The 19,017-nt window shown below is 48.6% G+C and overlaps 1 protein-coding gene across 3 annotated transcripts in view; it reads left to right on the top strand.

Annotated features, from left to right (window-relative positions):
- Nucleotides 1-19,017, top strand: part of FBXL13 (F-box and leucine rich repeat protein 13) — a 656,615-nt gene that overhangs the window by 125,244 nt on the left and 512,354 nt on the right. For all 3 annotated transcript variants that reach the window (XM_063926996.1, XM_063926997.1, XM_063926998.1), the window contains exon 5: nucleotides 10,761-10,915. In XM_063926996.1, coding sequence (XP_063783066.1) covers nucleotides 10,761-10,915 — 155 coding nt within the window. The remainder of the gene's footprint in view (nucleotides 1-10,760; nucleotides 10,916-19,017) is intronic.

The raw sequence follows: 19,017 nt of genomic DNA, 5'->3' as shown, positions 1-19,017 counted from the left end.
CTGAGCCTGGATGTTCCTCCCCGGAGGAAGTTATGGGAGGTGCAGAAAAGGATTTAAGTATGGCTCTGTCGGCACAGCCGACTGCTGATTGGATGACTATGCTGAGTACGCTGAATGTGGCTTTATTGTCTAAAAGACTGGACAAATCTGATTCTCAGACACAAACATGGAGACAGTCAGTGGAGGACGCTTTGTCTCAGGTGCAGACAGTCTCAGGATCACAAAAGCGTGCTTTTATCAAGTTGGCAGATACAGGTACCGACACGGACTCTGACTCCGATGTCGATTTGAATGAGGCTTCTTTGCATCCACGGGTTGTCAAGAGTATTCAGTACATGATTATAGCCATTAAAGATGTTTTACGTATATCTGAGGAACCTGCCGTTCCTGACACAAGGGTTTGTTTATTTAAAGGGAAAATTTCCCCCCTCTCATGAAATGAATGAGCTTTGGGAAAAGGCTTGGGAGTCGCCTGAAAAACGGTGGCAGTTCCCAAGCAGATTTTGATGGCATATCCTTTCCCCTCTGATGATAGGGAAAAATGGGAGTCGTCTCAAAATGTGGACAAGGCTCTCTCACGACTGTCCAAGAAGGTGGCGCTTCCGTCTCCTGACACGGCTGCTCTCAAGGATCCGGCGGATCGCAAGCTGGAGACGACATTGAAGTTCATTTTCATCAATACTGGTGCATTGCTCAGACCTTCTGTGGCGTCGGTATGGGTGAGTAGTGCTATTGCTAAGTGGGCTGAAGATTTGGCTTCTGATATGGATGCTCTTGATAAAGATAATATTCTTTTGACTCTTGGTTATATCAAGGACGCTGCAGATTACCTGAAGGATGCAGCGAGGGATGTTGGCCTCTTGGGATCAAGAGCCAATGCCATGGCGATTTCGGCCAGGAGGGCGCTTTGGGTTCACCAATGGAATGCTGATGCCAACTCCAAGAAGAATATGGAAGCTCTCCCTTTTAAAGGTAGTGTCTTGTTCGGTGACTGCCTGGCTGACCTGGTGTCGACCGCTACGGCGTGTAAGTCATCTTTTCTTCCCTATGTTCCCACACAACAGAAGAAGGCACCCCATCAGCAGATGCAGTCCTTTCGGCCTAATAAATACAAAAGAGGTAAGGGCTCGTCCTTCCTCGCTTCCAAGGGTAGAGGAATGGGAAGGAAGCCGCCTGCTGTGTCAGGCACCCAGGACCAAAAGTCCTCCCCAGCCTCTACCTAGTCCACCGCATGACGCTGGGGCTCCCCTGGGGGAGTCCCTACCGGTGGGGGGCCGTCTCCGATTCTTCAGTCAGGTCTGGGTTCGTTCGGCTCTGGATCCTTGGGTCTTAGACATAGTGTCCCAAGGGTACAGACTGGAGTTTCAGGAGATGCCCCCCAACCCGTTTTTCATGTTGGCCTTGCCAACTTCTCTTTCCGAAAGAGAGGTGGTAAGGGATGCGATACAAAAGTTGTGTCAACAGAGGGTCGTGGTGCCGGTTCCCCCGTCAGAACGGGGGAAAGGGTTCTATTCGAGCCTCTTTGTGGTGCCGAAACCGGACGGTTCGGTCAGACCGATTCTGAACCTAAAATCCCTCAATCCATACTTGAAAACTTTCAAGTTCAAGATGGAGTCTCTTCGAGCAGTGATCTCCAGCCTCGAAGGGGGGGATTTTATGGCGTCAGTTGACATAAAGGATGCATACTTACACATCCCGATTTTCCCTCCTCATCAGGCCTTCCTGAGGTTTGCGGTACAGGATTGTCATTACCAATTTCAGGCGTTGCCGTTTGGGCTTTCCACGGCCCCGAGGGTTTTCACCAAGGTAATGGCGGAGATGATGGTCCTCCTTCGCAAGCAAGGGGTCACAATTATCCCATACTTGGACGATCTCCTGATAAAGGCGAGGTCCAAGGAACAGTTGTTAAGAAATGTGGATCTCTCCCTGTCGGTGCTGCGACATCACGGTTGGATACTAAATTTGCCAAAGTCTCAGCTGATCCCGGCCACTAGGCTGCCCTTCCTGGGCATGGTACTAGATACGGAGATACAGAGAGTGTTTCTTCCGGAGGTCAAAGCTCTGGAAATCCAAATACTAGGGAAGATGGTTGCAGCTTACGAAGCCATTCCGTTTGGCAGGTTTCATGCCCGGGTGTTTCAGTGGGATCTGCTGACAAAATGGTCCCGGTCTCACCTGCACATGCACCGGAAAATAAGTCTATCTTCCAGGGCCAAGATATCTCTCCTGTGGTGGCTCCAGGGCTCTCACCTTCTGGAGGGATGCCGATTCGGAATCCAGGACTGGGTCCTGCTGACTACAGATGCAAGTCTCCGAGGCTGGGGCGCAGTCACGCAAGGAAGAAATTTCCAGGGAAAGTGGTCAAGCCAGGAATCTTGTCTTCACATAAATGTTCTCGAGTTGAGAGCCATTAACAACGGCCTGCTGCAAGCAAAGAACCTTCTTCAGGTTCTCCCTGTCCTGATCCAGTCGGACAACATAACAGCGGTGGCGTACGTAAACCGCCAAGGCGGAACAAGGAGCAGGGTGGCAATGGAGGAGGCCACAAGAATCCTGCGCTGGGCGGAACAGCACGTGAGCGCTCTGTCAGCAGTCTTTCTCCAGGGAGTGGACAACTAGGAAGCAGACTTCCTCAGCAGACACGATCTCCACCCGGGAGAGTGGGCTCTTCATCAAGAGGTATTTGCAGATGTGACAAAACGTTGGAGAATTCCTCTGATAGACATGATGGCGTCTCGCCTCAACAAGAAGCTTCCGAGGTATTGTTTCAGGTCAAGGGACCCCCAAGCCAGTGCAGTGGACGCACTGGTGACTCCATGGGTTTTTCAGTCGGTGTATGTGTTCCCTCCGCTTCCTCTCATTCCAAAGGTGTTGAGGTTCGTTCAACGAACAAGAGTTCAGGCGATACTCGTCGTTCCAGATTGGCCACGGAGGGCATGGTATCCGGATCTTCAAGAATTACTAGTGGAAGGTCCCTGGCCGCTTCCTCTAAGAGAGGACCTGTTACTGCAGGGGCCCTGCGTGTTTCCGGACTTACCGCGGCTGCGTTTGGAAGTTGAGCGCCAAATCTTAGCTCGAAAAGGTATTCCCGGGGAGGTCATCCCCACTCTCCTTAAGGCTAGAAAGGAGGTCACGGCCAAGCATTATCACCGTATTTGGAGAAAGTATGTTTCGTGGTGTGAAACCAAAGCAGCTCCGGCGGAGGAGTTTCACTTGGGTCGATTTCTCAATTTTTTGCAGGCAAGCGTCGATGCAGGCCTGACATTGGGTTCCATCAAAGTGCAGATTTCGGCTTTATCTATTTTCTTTCAGAAGGAATTGGCTGTCCTTCCGGAGGTTCAGACTTTTGTGAAGGGAGTACTGCATCTCCATCCTCCATTTGTGCCGCTGGTGGCGCCGTGGGATCTTGAAGTGGTCTTGCAGTTCCTTATGTCTCACTGGTTTGAACCTTTGCGTAAGGTTGAGTTAAAGTTTCTCATTTGGAAAGTGGTCATGCTTTTGGCTCTGGCGTCTGCCAGGCAAGTGTCGGAGTTGGCGGCCTTGTCTCACAAGAGCCCTTATTTGATCTTCCATTCGGATAGAGCGGAATTGAGGACTCGTCAACAATTTCTGCTGAAGGTGGTTTCTTCGTTTCACATTAACCAACCTATTGTGGTGCCTGTGGCAAAGGATGCTGTGGTGGTTCCAAAGTCTCTTGATGTTGTGAGAGCTTTGAAAATTTACGTCGCCAGAACGGCTCTTACCAGAAAAACAGAGGCTTTGTTTGTCTTGCATGCTTGCAACAAGATTGGAAATCCTGCTTCTAAGCAAACTATTGCTCACTGGATTTGTAATACGATCCAGCAGGCTCATTCTTCAGCTGGGCTACCGTTGCCGAAGTCAGTAAAGGCCCATTCTACCAGAAAGGTGGGCTCATCTTGGGCGGCCGCCCGAGGGGTCTCGGCTCTTCAGCTTTGCCGAGCAGCTACGTGGTCGGGTTCAAACACCTTTGCTAAGTTTTACAAGTTTGATACCCTGGCTGATGAGGACCTCATGTTTGCTCAATCGGTGCTGCAGAGTCGTCCGCACTCTCCCACCCGTTCTGGAGCTTTGGTATAGACCCCATGGTCCTTTTGGAGTCCCCAGCATCCTCTAAGACGTAAGAGAAAATAGGATTTTAATACCTACCGGTAAATCCTTTTCTCCTAGTCCGTAGAGGATGCTGGGCGCCCATCCCAGTGCGGACTGTTCCTTGCAGTTGTATTATTACTGGTTATATTTGTTTACTCATAGGTTGTGTATTAGTTATATTCAGCTAGTTGCTGTTGTTTATTCATACGATTATCTGGTTTCATGCTACTCCAGTTGTACGGTATGTTTGTGGTGTGGGCTGGTATGTTCCTCGCCCTAAGTTTAAACAAAAATCCTTTCCTCGAAATGTCCGTCTCTCCTGGGCACAGTTCCTATAACTGAGGTCTGGAGGAGGGGCATAGTGGGAGGAGCCAGATCACACCCAGTTAAAGTCTTTTTAGTGTGCCCAAGCTCCTGCGGATCCCGTCTATAGCCCATGGTCCTTTTGGAGTCCCCAGCATCCTCTACGGACTAGGAGAAAAGGATTTACCGGTAGGTATTAAAATCCTATTTTTAGTGCAGTATAATGCCTTTTATTTATTTATTAATTCTAATCTGGAAAATCTTGGATTCTTGTTAAAAGCAAACTTTTTGTGGGTTTTGTATATTTCTCTAACGTCCTAGTGGATGCTGGGAACTCCGTAAGGACCATGGGGAATAGCGGGCTCCGAAGGAGGCTGGGCACTCTAGAAAGATCTTAGACTAACTGGTGTGCACTGGCTCCTCCCACTATGACCCTCCTCCAAGCCTCAGTTAGATTTCGTGCCCGGCCGAGGTTGGATGCACACTAGGGGCTCTCCTGAGCTCTTAGAAAGTTATAGTCTTAGAATTTGTTCTTTTCAGTGAGACCTGCTGGCAACAGGCTCACTGCAGCGAGGGACTAAGGGGAGAAGAAGCGAACTCGCCTGCTTGCAGCCGGATTGGGCTTCTTAGGCTACTGGACACCATTAGCTCCAGAGGGATCGACCGCAGGCCCAGCCTTGATGTTCGGTCCCGGAGCCGCGCCGCCGTCCCCCTTACAGAGCCAGAAGCAAGAAGATGGTCCGGAAAATCGGCGGCATGAAGACTCAGTCTTCACCAAGGTAGCGCACAGCACTGCAGCTGTGCGCCATTGCTCCTCTCACACACTTCATACTCCGGTCACTGAGGGTGCAGGGCGCTGGGGGGGGGCGCCCTGAGGCAGCAATAAAAACACCTTGGCTGGCAAAAATACCTCAATATATAGCCCCAGGGGCTATATATGAGGTAAATACCCCTGCCAGAAGTCCATAAAAAAACGGGAGAATAGGCTGCGAAAAAGGGGCGGAGCCTATCTCCTCAGCACACTGGCGCCATTTTCCCTCACAGCTCCGTTGGAGGGAAGCTCCCTGGCTCTCCCCTGCAGTCTACAAGGGTTAAAAAAAAGAGAGAGGGGGCACTAAATTTAGGCGCAGTATACATTATATATATATAGATATAAAGCTATAGGGGACATAACTCAGTTAGTCCCTGCAGTATATAGCGCTCTGGTGTGTGCTGGCATACTCTCACTCTGTCCCCCCAAAGGGCTTTTGTGGGTCCTGTCCTCGTTTAGAGCATTCCCTGTGTGTCTGCGGTGTGTCGGTACGGCTGTGTCGACATGTTGAATGAGGAGGCTTATATGGTGACGGAACAGAGGCCGATATATGTGATGTCGCCCCCTGTGGGGCCGACACCAGAGTGGATAGAGAGGTAAAAGGTATTAACCGGCAGTGTCAACTCCTTACATAAAAGGGTGGATGACGTAACAGCTGTGGGACAGCCGGCTTCGCAGCCCGCGCCTGCCCAGGCGTCTCAAAGGCCATCAGGGGCTCAAAAACGCCCGCTCTCTCAGATGGCAGACACAGATGTCGACACGGAGTCTGACTCCAGTGTCGACAAGGTGGAGACATATACACAATCCAATCCGTGACTTGATCCCGGCAATAAAAAATGTGTTATACATTTCTGACTTTAACCTCTATAAATGGGTTTTAGGTTTGGGGAGAAAAAACAGGCAGTGTTTTGTTCCCCCATCAGATGAATAAATGAAGTGTGTGAAAAGCGTGGGTTCCCCCGTTAAAAAACTGGTAATTTATAAAAAGTTACTGATGGCGTACCCTTTCCCGCCAGGAGGATAAGTTACGCTGGGAGATATCCCCTAGGGTGGGTAAGGCGCTCACACGTTTGTCAAAAAAGGTGGCACTGCCGTCTTAGGATACGACCACTTTAATAGGTACCTGTTGATAAAAAACAAAAAACAAAACAGGAGGCTATCCTGAAGTCTGTATTTACACACTCAGGTACTAGACTGAGACCTGCAGATAGTGCTGCTGCAGCGTGGTTGGTGACCCTGTCAAACAGGGATAATAGTTGGCAAACATAAAAACATATTAAAGACGTTGTCTTATATATGGGGGATGCACAGAGGGATATTTTGCCGGCTGGCATCCAAAATAAATGTAATGTCCATTCTGTCAGGAGGGTATTAGAGACCTGTCACTGGACAGGTGATGCTGACTTAAAAAGCGCATAGAGAGCCTTATAAGAGTGAGGAATTATTTGGGGATGGTCTCTGGGACCTCGTATCCACAGCAACTGCTGGGAAGAAATAATTTTACCTCAGGTTTCCTCACAGAAAAAGGTACAGTCCTTTCGGCTTCAGAAAAGCAAGCGGGTCAAATGGCGCTTCCTTTCTGTACAGAGACAAGGGTAGAGGGAAAAAGCTGCACCAGTCAGCCTGTTCCCAGAATCAAGATTCTTCCCCCGCCTCCTGTGAGTACACACCATGACGCGGGTGCTCCACAGGTGTAGCCAGGTACGGTGGGGGGCCGCCTCAAAAATTTCAGCAATTAGTGGGCTCGCTCACAGGTGGATCCCTGTTTCTTCCAAGTAGTATTTCAGGGGTACAAGCTGGAATTAGAGATGTCTCCCCCCAGCCGTTTCCTAAAATATGCCTTGCTGACAACTCCCTCAAGCAGGGAGGCTGTGCTAGAGGCAATTAATAAGCGGTATTCCCAGCAGGTAATACTCAAGGTGCCCCTACTTCAACAAGGACGGGGTTACTATTCCACACGGGTTGGGGTACCGAAACCGCATGGTTCGGTGTGACCCATTTTATATTTAAAATCCTTGAACATAAAAAAATTCAAGTTCAAGATGGAATCGCTCAGGGCGGTTATTGCAAGCCTGGACGAGGGGGATTACATGGTATCCCGGGACATCAAGGATGCTTTCCTGCATGTCCCCATTTACCATCCTCGCCAGGAGTACCTCAGATTTGTGGTACAGGATTACCATTACCAAGTCCAGACACTGCCGTTTGGACTGTACATGGCACCGAGGGTGTTTTATCAAGGTAATGGCCGAAATGATGATACTCCTTCAAAAAAATGGGAGTTGTAATTATCCTGTAATTGGACAATCTCGTTATAAGGGCGAGGTCCAAGGAGCAGTTGGTAGTCGGGGTAGCACTATTTTGGAAAGTGCTACAACAGCATAGGTGGATTCTAAACAGTCCAAAGTCACAGCTGGTTCCTATGACACGTCTACTGTTCCTGGGGATGGTTCTGGACATAAACCAGAAATAGTGTTTCTCCCGGAGGAGAAAGCCAAGGAGTTGTCATCTCTAGTCAGAGACCTCCTGAAACCAAAATAGGTAGCGGTGCATCATTGCACGCGAGTCCTGGGAAAAATGGTAGCTTCTTACGAAGCAATCCCATTAGGCAGGTTCCATACAAGAACTTTTCAGAGGGACCTGTTGGACAAGTGGTCCGGATCGCATCTTCCGATGCATAGGCTGATAACCCTGTCTCCAAGGACCAGGGTATCTCTACTGTGGTGGCTGCAGAGTGCCCATCTTCAAGAGGGCCGCAGGTTCGGCATACAGGACTAGGTCCTAGTGACCATGGATTCCAGCCTTTGAGGCTGGGGGGCAGTCACATAGGGAAGAAACTTCCAGGGACTTTGGTCAAGTCAGGTTATTTCCCTACACATAAATATTCTGGATCTGAGGGCCATTTACAATGCCCTGAGGCCAGCAAGGCCTCTGCTTCAAAACCAGCCGGTACTGATCCAATCAGACAACATCACGGCAGTCGCCCATGTAATCAACAGGGCGGCACAAAAAGCAGGATGGCGATGGCAGAAGCCACAAGGATTCTCCGATAGGCGGAAAATCATGTGTTAGCACTGTCAGCAGTGTTCATTCCCGGAGTGGACAACTGGGAAGCAGATCTTCTCAACAGACACGACCTCCACCCGGGAGAATGGGGACTTCCTCCAGAAGTCTTCCAATAGGATTGTACACCATTGGGAAAGGCCACAGGTGGACATGATGGCGTCCCGCCTTAACAAAAAGCTATAAAAGATATTGCTCCAGGTCAAGGGACCCTCAGGCGATAGCTATGGACGCTCTGGTAACACCGTGGGTGTACCAGTCGGTTTAGGTGTTCTCCCCTCTGCCTCTCATACCAAAGGTACTGAGAATAATAAGAAGGCGAGGAGTAAGAACGATACTCGTGGATGGCCAAGAAGAGCTTGGTACCCAGAACTTCAAGAATTTATATCAGAGGACCCATGGCCTCTGCCACTCATTTAGGACCTGCGGCAGCAGGGGCCCTGTCTGTTCCAAGACTTACCGCGGCTGCGTTTGACGGCATGGCGGTTGAACGCCGGATCCTGAAGGAAAAGGGTATTCCGGAGGAAGTAATTCCTACGCTTACTAAAGCCAGGAAAGAGGTTACAGCAACTCATTATCACCGCATATGGCGAAAATATGTTGCATGGTGTGAGGCCGAAAGGGCCCCAACAGAGGAATTTCAACTAGGTCAATTTCTGCATTTCCTGCAAGCAGGAGTGACTATGGGCCTTAAATTGGGTTCCATTAAGGTACAGATCTCGGCTCTGTCGATTTTCTTTCAAAAAAGAACTAGCTTCAGTACCTGAAGTTCAGACATTTATAAAAGGAGTGCTGCATAGTCAGCCCCCGTTTGTGCCTCCTGTGGCACCTTGGGATCTCAACGTGGTGTTGAGTTTTCTTAAAATCACTTTGGTTGGAAGTTGGAACTACTAAAAACCGTGGATCTGAAATATCTCACATGGAAGGTGGTAATGTTATTGGCCTTGGCTTCTGCCAGGCGAGTATCAGAATTGGCGGCTTTGTCTTGTAAAAGCCCTTATTTGATTTTCCATATGGATAGGGCAGAATTGAGGACTCGTCCCCAGTTTCTCCCTAAGGTGGTGTCAGCGTTTCACCTGAACCAGCCTATTGTGGTGCCTGCGGCTACTAAGGATTTGGAGGACTCCAAGTTGCTAGACGTTGTCAGGGCCCTGAAAATATATGTTTCCAGGACGGCTGGAGTCAGAAAATCTGACTCGCTGTTTATCCTATATGCACCCAACAAGCTGGGTGCTCCTGCTTCTAAGCAGACTATTGCTCGTTGGATTTGTAGTACAATTCAGCTTGCACATACTGTGGCAGGCCTGCCACAGCCAAAATCTGTCAATGCCCATTCCACAAGGAAGGTGGGCTCATCTTGGGCGGCTGCCCGAGGGGTCTCGGCTTTACAACTTTGCCGAGCAGCTACTTGGTCAGGGGCAAACACGTTTGCAAAATTCTACAAATTTGATACCCTGGCTGAGGAGGACCTGGAGTTCTCTCATTCGGTGCTGCAGAGTCATCCACACTCTCCCGCCCGTTTGGGAGCTTTGGTATAATCCCCATGGTCCTTACGGAGTTCCCAGCATCCACTAGGACGTTAGAGAAAATAAGAATTTACTCACCGGTAATTCTATTTCTCGTAGTCCGTAGTGGATGCTGGGCGCCCATCCCAAGTGCGGTTTATCTGCATTACTTGTACATAGTTATTGTTAACTAAATCGGGTTATTGTTGAGCCATCTGTTGAGAGGCTCTATTGTTTCATACTGTTAACTGTGTTTCATATCACGAGTTGTACGGTGTGATTGGTGTGGCTGGTATGAGTCTTACCCAGGATTCAAAATCCTTCCTTATTGTGTACGCTCGTCCGGGCACGGTACCTAACTGAGGCTTGAAGGAGGGTCATAGTGGGAGGAGCCAGTGCACACCAGGTAGTCTAAGATCTTTCTAGAGTGCCCAGCCTCCTTCGGAGCCCGCTATTCCCCATGGTCCTTACGGAGTTCCCAGCATCCACTACGGACTACGAGAAATAGAATTACCGGTGAGTAAATTCTTATTATGTAATATGTTACAAGTCTATTTAGCATGTGTATGTTATGTGCGACTGGGCAGTTTCTGATGCCAACACGCCAACTGCACAGATTACATTGTAGCAGTGATGGGAAACTGTCCAGAAAACAGGTTTACAACAATCACATGAACTACTGTAGCTGACAATGGCAATATAATTATGCAAATCTACGTACATGGACCTTTCATTTGGTATATGATGTGCCTTTCTGAGATAACGGCATCATAGAAATATGTCATAAAACTCATCCTTCTGCTATTTAATATATACATAAGCTCCCAAATTCAAAGTAAGTGCAGAGTTCTTTAAACGTCGCCGTCATGTTTTCAGCAATTCTGTGTCCTGTTTTCATATTGTATTACATGGATTTTATTTCATGTACTGAAAGCTAATGAACTATTTATGCTCCCTAACATATGCAGTGCGTGGCTAGAGTACTGTGCAGCAAGGAAAGCCAGAAAACTCGACACACAGGTCAAGCTGCACAATGCTGAGGCTCACCATGCAAAAACCCAGTTGAAGTCCATAATACATCGATGGGATCAGTGGGCGAAATTTCGCAATCAACAGCATATCAGTAAGTTTTCACTTAAATTTCAAAAAGACATTACGCAAATGGATCGCAGCAATAGTGGATCATTTGCCCCTTATTGCCTGAAACATTGTAGCATGTAATACTGTCATAAGAAGAGCACATAACAATATATTAATTGTAAAGGAAAGGGACAAGGTAGAATACTGCTTTTATGTCATCATTGCTTATTTTCGTCTTTGCTGTCATTTGCTAAAAGGGTTTATTTAGAATGAACTGGCAAAATCTCATATTCGTTTCAGTTCTTTAAAACAGAACAACTGGTTCATACCTCATTTTGGGAAATAGTTAATAGTAAATCAGCCCCCATCACCAGTCAGCTATATGGTTAAGCCCTATATATTTTTAGGCTGTTTTTAATGCATCCATCACCAAACAAGTGATCACGGTGATGGTGATGGATGCATTGCTCTGTTGTGCTGTTGCTCTGCTGTGACCCCTGATGAAGATCGAAGAGATCGAAAACGTTTGGGATTTAGCAAGTATCAAATAAAGTGACTGTGCATTTGAAATCTGGTGAGTGCTCCTTCACTCTTCTCTATATTTGGACACTCCTATTTGGGACTCCTTGGATGACACCCCAGCGGAAGCTTTTCATGGAGTACGTGAGTGCAGCTTTAAATATATATATATATATATATATATATATATATATATGTAGTACTACAGTAACTCCGGCACTCCACTAGATGAGCTGAAACTTGAAATACTTGCTCCTGTGCCTTCCATCAGGGGAGTTACCCCAGAATCACAGCAAAGAAACAGGCGGCACTCGAAGTCAGCAAAAACAAAGTTTGTATTAAACAAAAGAGCGTTGACGTTTCGGGGACGTGCTCCCCTTCCTCAGAACAATTTAACACTGTGCAAATCAAACAATAAATACCCACTTACCCCATGGGCCTCCCCCACCAGCGTGCGTCCCCAGTCACGTTGCCTGCAAACTCCGACCTGCACTCCCAGCTTCCGGCGGCGGGGCGGATGTGACGTAGCAGGGCCCGGCCTGGTGACCATGGCAACCCGTTGTCCCGGCCGTCAGCAGGACGATGGAGGCATCGCAGGAGTCCAAGTGGGTATTTATTGTTTGATTTGCACAGTGTTAAATTGTTCTGAGGAAGGGGAGCACGTCCCCGAAACGTCAACGCTCTTTTGTTTAATACAAACTTTGTTTTTGCTGACTTCGAGTGCCGCCTGTTTCTTTGCTGCTATATATATATGTATATATATATATATATATATATATATATATACAACAATAAGAGAATCGGCGCCAGAGGGTCGTATCAACACCCAATTTTTTAACCCTTGAATGGTTAACGATGTTTAAAACAAAGTAATAACATGTTCCAACATATAAAATTTATTAAAAGACATAACTTCAAAATCAGTATTGATACAGAAGAGATGTGTTATTCCACACTTTAAGCAGTATGACTCTTAGCGTTGAATACAATTGTAGGTGATTGACAACAGTCTCCTCCTTCTCCTTATAGTTAGTTCGGAGATAACATCACAATATAGATAACCCAAAAGACTTCATCAGGGGTACATCTCGAATGACTGGAACGTACAGTTGTTTATACGAATAGTAAAATACGATAAGACTCGTTCATACGTGCTTGGTGGGAAATCCCATATATCACCGGGGCTTTCTGGTATACAACCACTTAGATAGGGAACCTTTCTGTGAATCTGCAGGTACTGAGCTTCTGCTGCAGATTCACAGAAAGGTTCCCTATCTAAGTGATTTTTCTGTACCTGGGTATCCAAATTTTTATTTTACAAGTTTTCTCACTATAAGGCCAAACTGGTTGTCAATCACCTACAATTGTTTTCAACGCTAAGAGTCATACTGCTTAAAGTGTGGAATAACACATCTCCTCTGTATCAATATTGATATTGAAGTTATGTCTTTTAATAAATTTTATATGTTGGAACATGTTATTACTTTGTTTTAAACATCGTTAACCATTCAAGGGTTAAAAAATTGGGTGTTGATACGACCCCCTGGTGCCAATTCTCCTATTGTTGTATATTTCTATTTCTAGTTCCATCTAACAGGGGACTGTGGCCACAAGCTTTGTCAATAGACTGAAACGTTGAACGCTGATGCTGTTCGTCTGAATCATTATTGGTTGTAAGACTTGTGAGTGCCGCCTATCTGCGTGTTTACATGGTGGAGTTTCCGACTTCAAGGAGGGCACCCGAGCGTTGCTTGTCTGGTCAGTCATGGGAGTGCCGACCTAATTGTTGGTTTGGTTATATATATATATATATATATATGCGAAAGCCCTCACTGACTGACTGACTGGTCACTAGTTCTCTTACTTCCAAATATGTTAGGCAGCTGAAATTTAACATAGGTATTCTCCAGGTGGGAAATAGGAAAACTACATAATTAGAATTTTAATACACCTCCCCTAAGGGGAAGAAAAGGGGGTTGACATAATGATGTCATTACCGATGCGTGGCTTGCGTTGAGAAAATGATAACGCCCAGACAGACAATTGGATCAAAATTTTGATTGCACCTCCATTGTGTAGAATTTAATAAACTACAAAAATGTGAAAGCCCTGACTCACTCACCCACTGACTCATCACTTATTCTCTAACTTCCCAATTTTCTACGAAGATGAAATTTAACATAGGTATTCTGCAGGTGGTAAATAGGAAAACAATGTAATTAGAATTTTAATAAACCTCCCCTAAGGGTATGAAAAGGGGGTTGACATAATGACATCATTACCTATGTCCAAACGCCCAAACGGACACTCGGATCAAAATTTGGATTGCACCTCCAGTTTGTAGAATTTAATAAACTACAAAAATGGTCCTGCCACTTTTTACTGTATCTGCTATGGGTGCTCCTCGGGTACCGCCAAGAACCATGGATTAATATTTCTCATACGTCCTAGAGGATGCTGGGGTCACTTCAAGAACCATGGGGTATAGACGGGATCCACAGGAGACATGGGCACTTTAAGACTTTCAGAAGGGTGTGAACTGGCTCCTCCCTCTATGCCCCTCCTCCAGACTCCAGTTTAGAATCTGTGCCCAGGCAGACTGGATGCACATTGAGGAGCTCTACTGAGTTTCTCTGAAAATACTTTATGTTAGGTTTTTTATTTTCAGGGAGCACTGCTGGCAACATTCTCCCTGCTTCGTGGGACTTAGGGGAGAGAAGTCAGACCTACTTCTGTGAGTTTAAAGGCTCTGCTTCTTTGGCTACAGGACACCATTAGCTCCTGAGGGCATGATTGCTAGGTACGCCTAGATGCTCGTTCCCAGAGCCCGCTGTCACCCCCCTTGCAGAGCCAGAAGACAGGTGAGTAGAAGAAGATCAGAAGACTTCAGTGACAGCTTTGAGGTACCGCACAGCGGCCGCGTGCCATGCTCCCACACTCAGAGGCACTACAGGGTGCAGGGGGGGGGGGGGGGGCGCCCTGGGTAGCATTTTAACCTCAAATCACTACCTGGCAAGAGCGGACTAAGTGCCAGGGCACTGTCCGGACCCCCGCCAGTATAAAAAAGTTTTAAAAAAGAGCGGGTCTGAAGCGCGCAATTACGGGGGTGGGGCTAAGCCCTCACAGCACACAGCCCGGCGCCATTTTCTCTCCACAAGGCTGCAGAGACGCTGGTCCTTCCTCACACTACTGTACAAGTGACAGGGTGCAAAACGGGGGGGCACAGTGATTTTGGTGCATTATATATATATATATAATTTATAAAAGCGCTGCAGGTCTGGGCAGAGGCGTAACTAGGGGGGTGCGAGCAGGGCACGTGCCCTGGGCGCCATAACAGACCCTGCAGAGGGGGGCGCCCTAACAGCATCCTTCACCAAACATACTTGCAGGCACAGAGATCTGCATTGCTGGGAGCCCTCATTTTACTGACGAGGCCGCGGCCGCCCCTGTGGCTGCTGCTGGATGATGTGCGGGCCAGCTGCGGTGCGGGCCGGCCGAGTGTGCCGAGCGCTGGATAGGGCATGGTGCGTTCTCCCTCCCAGCTCACTTACAGCTGCATCTCCGCAGCCTCCCGGACTTTCAGGCTGCCAGACGCGGTGAGCTGTCTGCGGTGGTGCTCTCACCAGACAGCCTCTGCCCCGGGGATATGGCTCACACAGCTTCAGCTCCGCAGCCTCCTGCACTTTCAGGATGCCAAAGGTGATGAGCTCCCGGGCTGCGGCGGTGCTCTCCACAGCCAGCCTCTGCCGTGGGGACATGGTGGCCCTGCTGCTGGGGAATGTCTGATTCAGGGTGGCCAAGCTGGGGATGGTTGCTGCCGACCTCAGCGCCGACGTCTGGAGAGAGCCCCTGAGGCACTGCCTGGAGACCAGTGGCCGTATCACCAGCCAGGTCTGTCACATGAGTGTGCCTCATGTATGTAATGTTTGTATCATGTATGTTGTATGTAATGTATGTGTCCTGTATGTATCATGTACTGTATGTGTGATGTATATGATTCATGTACTGTGTGTGTGATGTATGTATCATGTTTGTGTGTGTGTGTCATGTAGTGTTCACTGTAGGGATCTCTAAGGCTCCCTGTGAGGGGGCTACTCAATATGTAATAATGTACTGTGGGATCTGTTATTGTATATAACACACCTGTGTTACTTTACCGTATAGCTCATACACACACGTAACACAACACCACATACACACACTGACACACCGACATACACACACTGACACCTATTTATACACCGACATACACACACTGACACCTAGACATACACACGCTGACACCTAAACATACACCGGCATACACATGCTGACACCTAGATGCCCACTGACACCTCTACATACACCGGCTGACACCTCTACATACACCGGCTGACACCTCTACATACACCGGCTGACACCTCTACATACAATGACACCTATGTATACACACGCTGACACCTATGTATGCACCTACATAGCAACAGAGGCGTAACTAAGGGGGGGGTCGAGCAGGGCACGTGCCCTGGGCGCCTTGGCAGGCCCAGCAGAGGGGGGGCACCACCGGCGGCCAGGGCATCATGCACACTCGCCCCCGCTTGCCCACACTGCCTCCAGCAATACAATGAGTCAGTGTGACTCATTGTATGCCACTGTCAGCGCTGCGCCGCCCACCGCCAGAGTGTGTGCGTGTGTCGCACCGCAGCCGGCTGGTGTTCAGCTCCCGGACAGAGCGGGAGGAGGTGGCGCTCTTCCCTCTCTCTGCCCGGCTGTGTCAATCTGCTGGGTTGACGGGGAGCAACGGGAGCTGTGATCTGGGTCTGGGTTGGCGCTGAGGAGATCGTACGCACTGGAGCAGCAGCAGTCATGTAAAGTATGTTTTAGGAGTGGAGGGGGTGCAGGGGGGGGGGTGCAGTTAGCAGTGTGTGTGTGTGTGTGTGTGTGTGTGTGTGTGTGTGTGTGTGTAGATCTGTGGGTGGGTGTGTTTATGTGTGTGTGTGTGTATGCACAGTGTGTGTGTGTGTGTGTGTGTGTGTGTGTGTGTGTGTATATATACATACCCCCACACACATACACTGTGCATACACACATATATACATCTGCACGCACGCGAGGAAATTATGGCGGGTGGGCTGAGCTGTGCGGCCAGCCACCCAAAACGGACTCTAAGTCAGACTCTGTTGTGGGTGGCTGGCTGCACAGCCCAGCCCACCAGCGGTCATATCCTCACGGTGTGACATCAGCACGTCCTCCCTCCCTGCTGCCGCTGACTGGAGCCCCTAGGACCGCTGGAGGAGGACATAATGGTGGTGACACTGACAGTGTAAGTATATTTTCTATCTATGTGTATATTTATGTGTATGTGTTTGTGTATAATTGTGTATTTCCTGTGTGTGTGTGTGTGTGTGTGTGTGTGTGTGTGTGTGTGTGTGTGTGTGTGTATGTGTTCCATGTATGTGTTCTATGTGTGCGTATAAGTAAGTGTATGTGTTCTATGGATATGTGTGTGGTTTATGTGTGTGTGTGTGTGTGTGTGTGTGTGTGTGTGTGTGTGTGTGTGTGTGTGTGTGTGTGTGTGTGTGTGGAGAAGTGCCACCACTTCGACCAACATGTTGTTCAAAGTGGCGGCACTTCTCCACAGACCCGAAAGTATATATATTTTTTTAATTAGCAGACAGCATCAGCACGTAGGAAGGAGGCCCTGGAGGACTCACGCCTGCACCTGCCACCGGATCGACCACAGCCGTCCGCGCTGAGTGGAGAAGATGCCGCAGAAGAGGAGTCCAGCCAGCCGCAGGACTGGGGAAGGACATCCAACCTTCAGTGGACCGGGGCCCTGCAGCAAAGGAGGAGACTGACCAGCGACGGGAGCACCAGCAGAAGACCCCGGCTGGCTTAAAGAAGACGGCGCGGAACAGCGGGGAGGACAGCGCAGATTGGGATCCTGCAGCAGGAGAGAATATCCCCCTTCGAAGCACAGCAGACCACACTGAAAAGGGTGCATCCCCGGTGCGGGTGCTCTGCATCCCGGGTTGCGCCGAAGACGTGGAGTGTCGGAGGTGGCAGAAGCGCCGCAGCTTTGGGTGAGAAATCGCTGCAACCCTTCAGCTGCTAAACTCTGCAATTTGTCAATTAAGGGGGTAGGCTCCCTCACCACAGTGCCCCACAGGCCTTGTTAATTAAGGGGGTAGGATCCCCTCACTCTATAATGTGAATCTTGGCTCATCCTGTGTCCTATAATGTGAATTTTGGCTCATTCTGTGTGCAATAATGTGAATTTCAGCTCATACCGTGTGCTATAATGTGAATTTTGGCTCATACCATGTGCTATAATGTGAAAGGGGCACCAGTACTAGATAGTATAAGGGGTCCTACTACACAGAAGGGCACGCCCCTTTTTAGTGGCCACGCCCCTTTTCCGGACCGCGCGCATTGCTAATTTCACTTTTTCATTCCACTTCAACCACTGCACCTACAGTACATCTATACATACACACCCTGACATCTTTATGTACGGTGACACCGTTCTTTTTTTTTGGGGGGGGGGGGGGCGCCATTATTGATCTTGCCCTGGGCTCCAAAAACCCTAGTTACGCCTCTGGGTCTGGGACATTTTCTGTAGTGTTTTCAGACCGGGTTTGGGCGCTGGGGTGTGAGCTGGCAATATCTCCCTCTGTGTCTCTCTGACAGGCTTTACCGTGGGTCTGTCCCCTATAGGCCCAGTGTATCTGCGTGTGGTGGGTGCACGTGTGTTGGCATGTCTGAGGCGGAGTGCTCTTCCCAGGAGGAGACTATGTTAGGGACACAAACAGCTGTGGGAGTGACACTGTCGGCACCACCGACACCTGATTGGGTGAATGTTTTGAGTGCTTTGAATGCAAATGTGGCTCTGATAAATAAAAGATTGGATAAATCTGAGTCTCAGAACCAGGCTTGGAAGAAATCCATAGAGGATGTGTTGTTTCAAGTCCAGACCCCCTCGGGTCACAAAAACGTTAATTTGCCCAGCTGGCAGACACGGATACCGACACGGACACTGACTCAAGTGTCGACTATAGTGATGCCAGATTAGATCCAAAACTGGCAAAGTGCATTCAGTACATGATTGTGGCTATAAAAGATGTATTACATATCACTGAGGACCCTACTGTTCCTGATACTAGGGTCTGTATGTATAAAGGGAAGAAACCTGAGGTAACATTTCCTCCCTCTCATGAACTGAACACGCTTTGTGAAAAGGTTTGGGAAAGTCCTGACAAGAAGTTTCAGATTCCCAAAAGGATTGTAGTGGCGTATCCGTTTCCCTCTGGGGATAGGGAAAAATGGGAGTCACCCCCCATTGTGGACAAAGCTCTATCACGGCTGTCCAAAAAGGTGGCTCTTCCGTCCCCTGACACGGCAGCCCTAAAGGACCCTGCAGATCGTAGACAGGAAAGTACATTAAAATCCATTTATGTCACCACGGGTACGCTACTCAGACCAGTCATTGCATCTGCGTGGGTGAGTAGTGCTATCGAAAAATGTCATACGATTCAGCAGGTTCATTCTACGTCTGGATTGCCGTTACCGAAATCGGTGAAGGTCATCCGCACTCTCCCGCCCGTTCTAGAGCTTTGGTATAAACCCCATGGCTCTTGAAGTGACCCC

Source organism: Pseudophryne corroboree, chromosome 6, assembly GCF_028390025.1.
Source record: "Pseudophryne corroboree isolate aPseCor3 chromosome 6, aPseCor3.hap2, whole genome shotgun sequence".
NCBI classification, from domain to species: domain Eukaryota; kingdom Metazoa; phylum Chordata; class Amphibia; order Anura; family Myobatrachidae; genus Pseudophryne; species Pseudophryne corroboree.
This window is presented reverse-complemented; position numbering and strand designations above follow the sequence as displayed.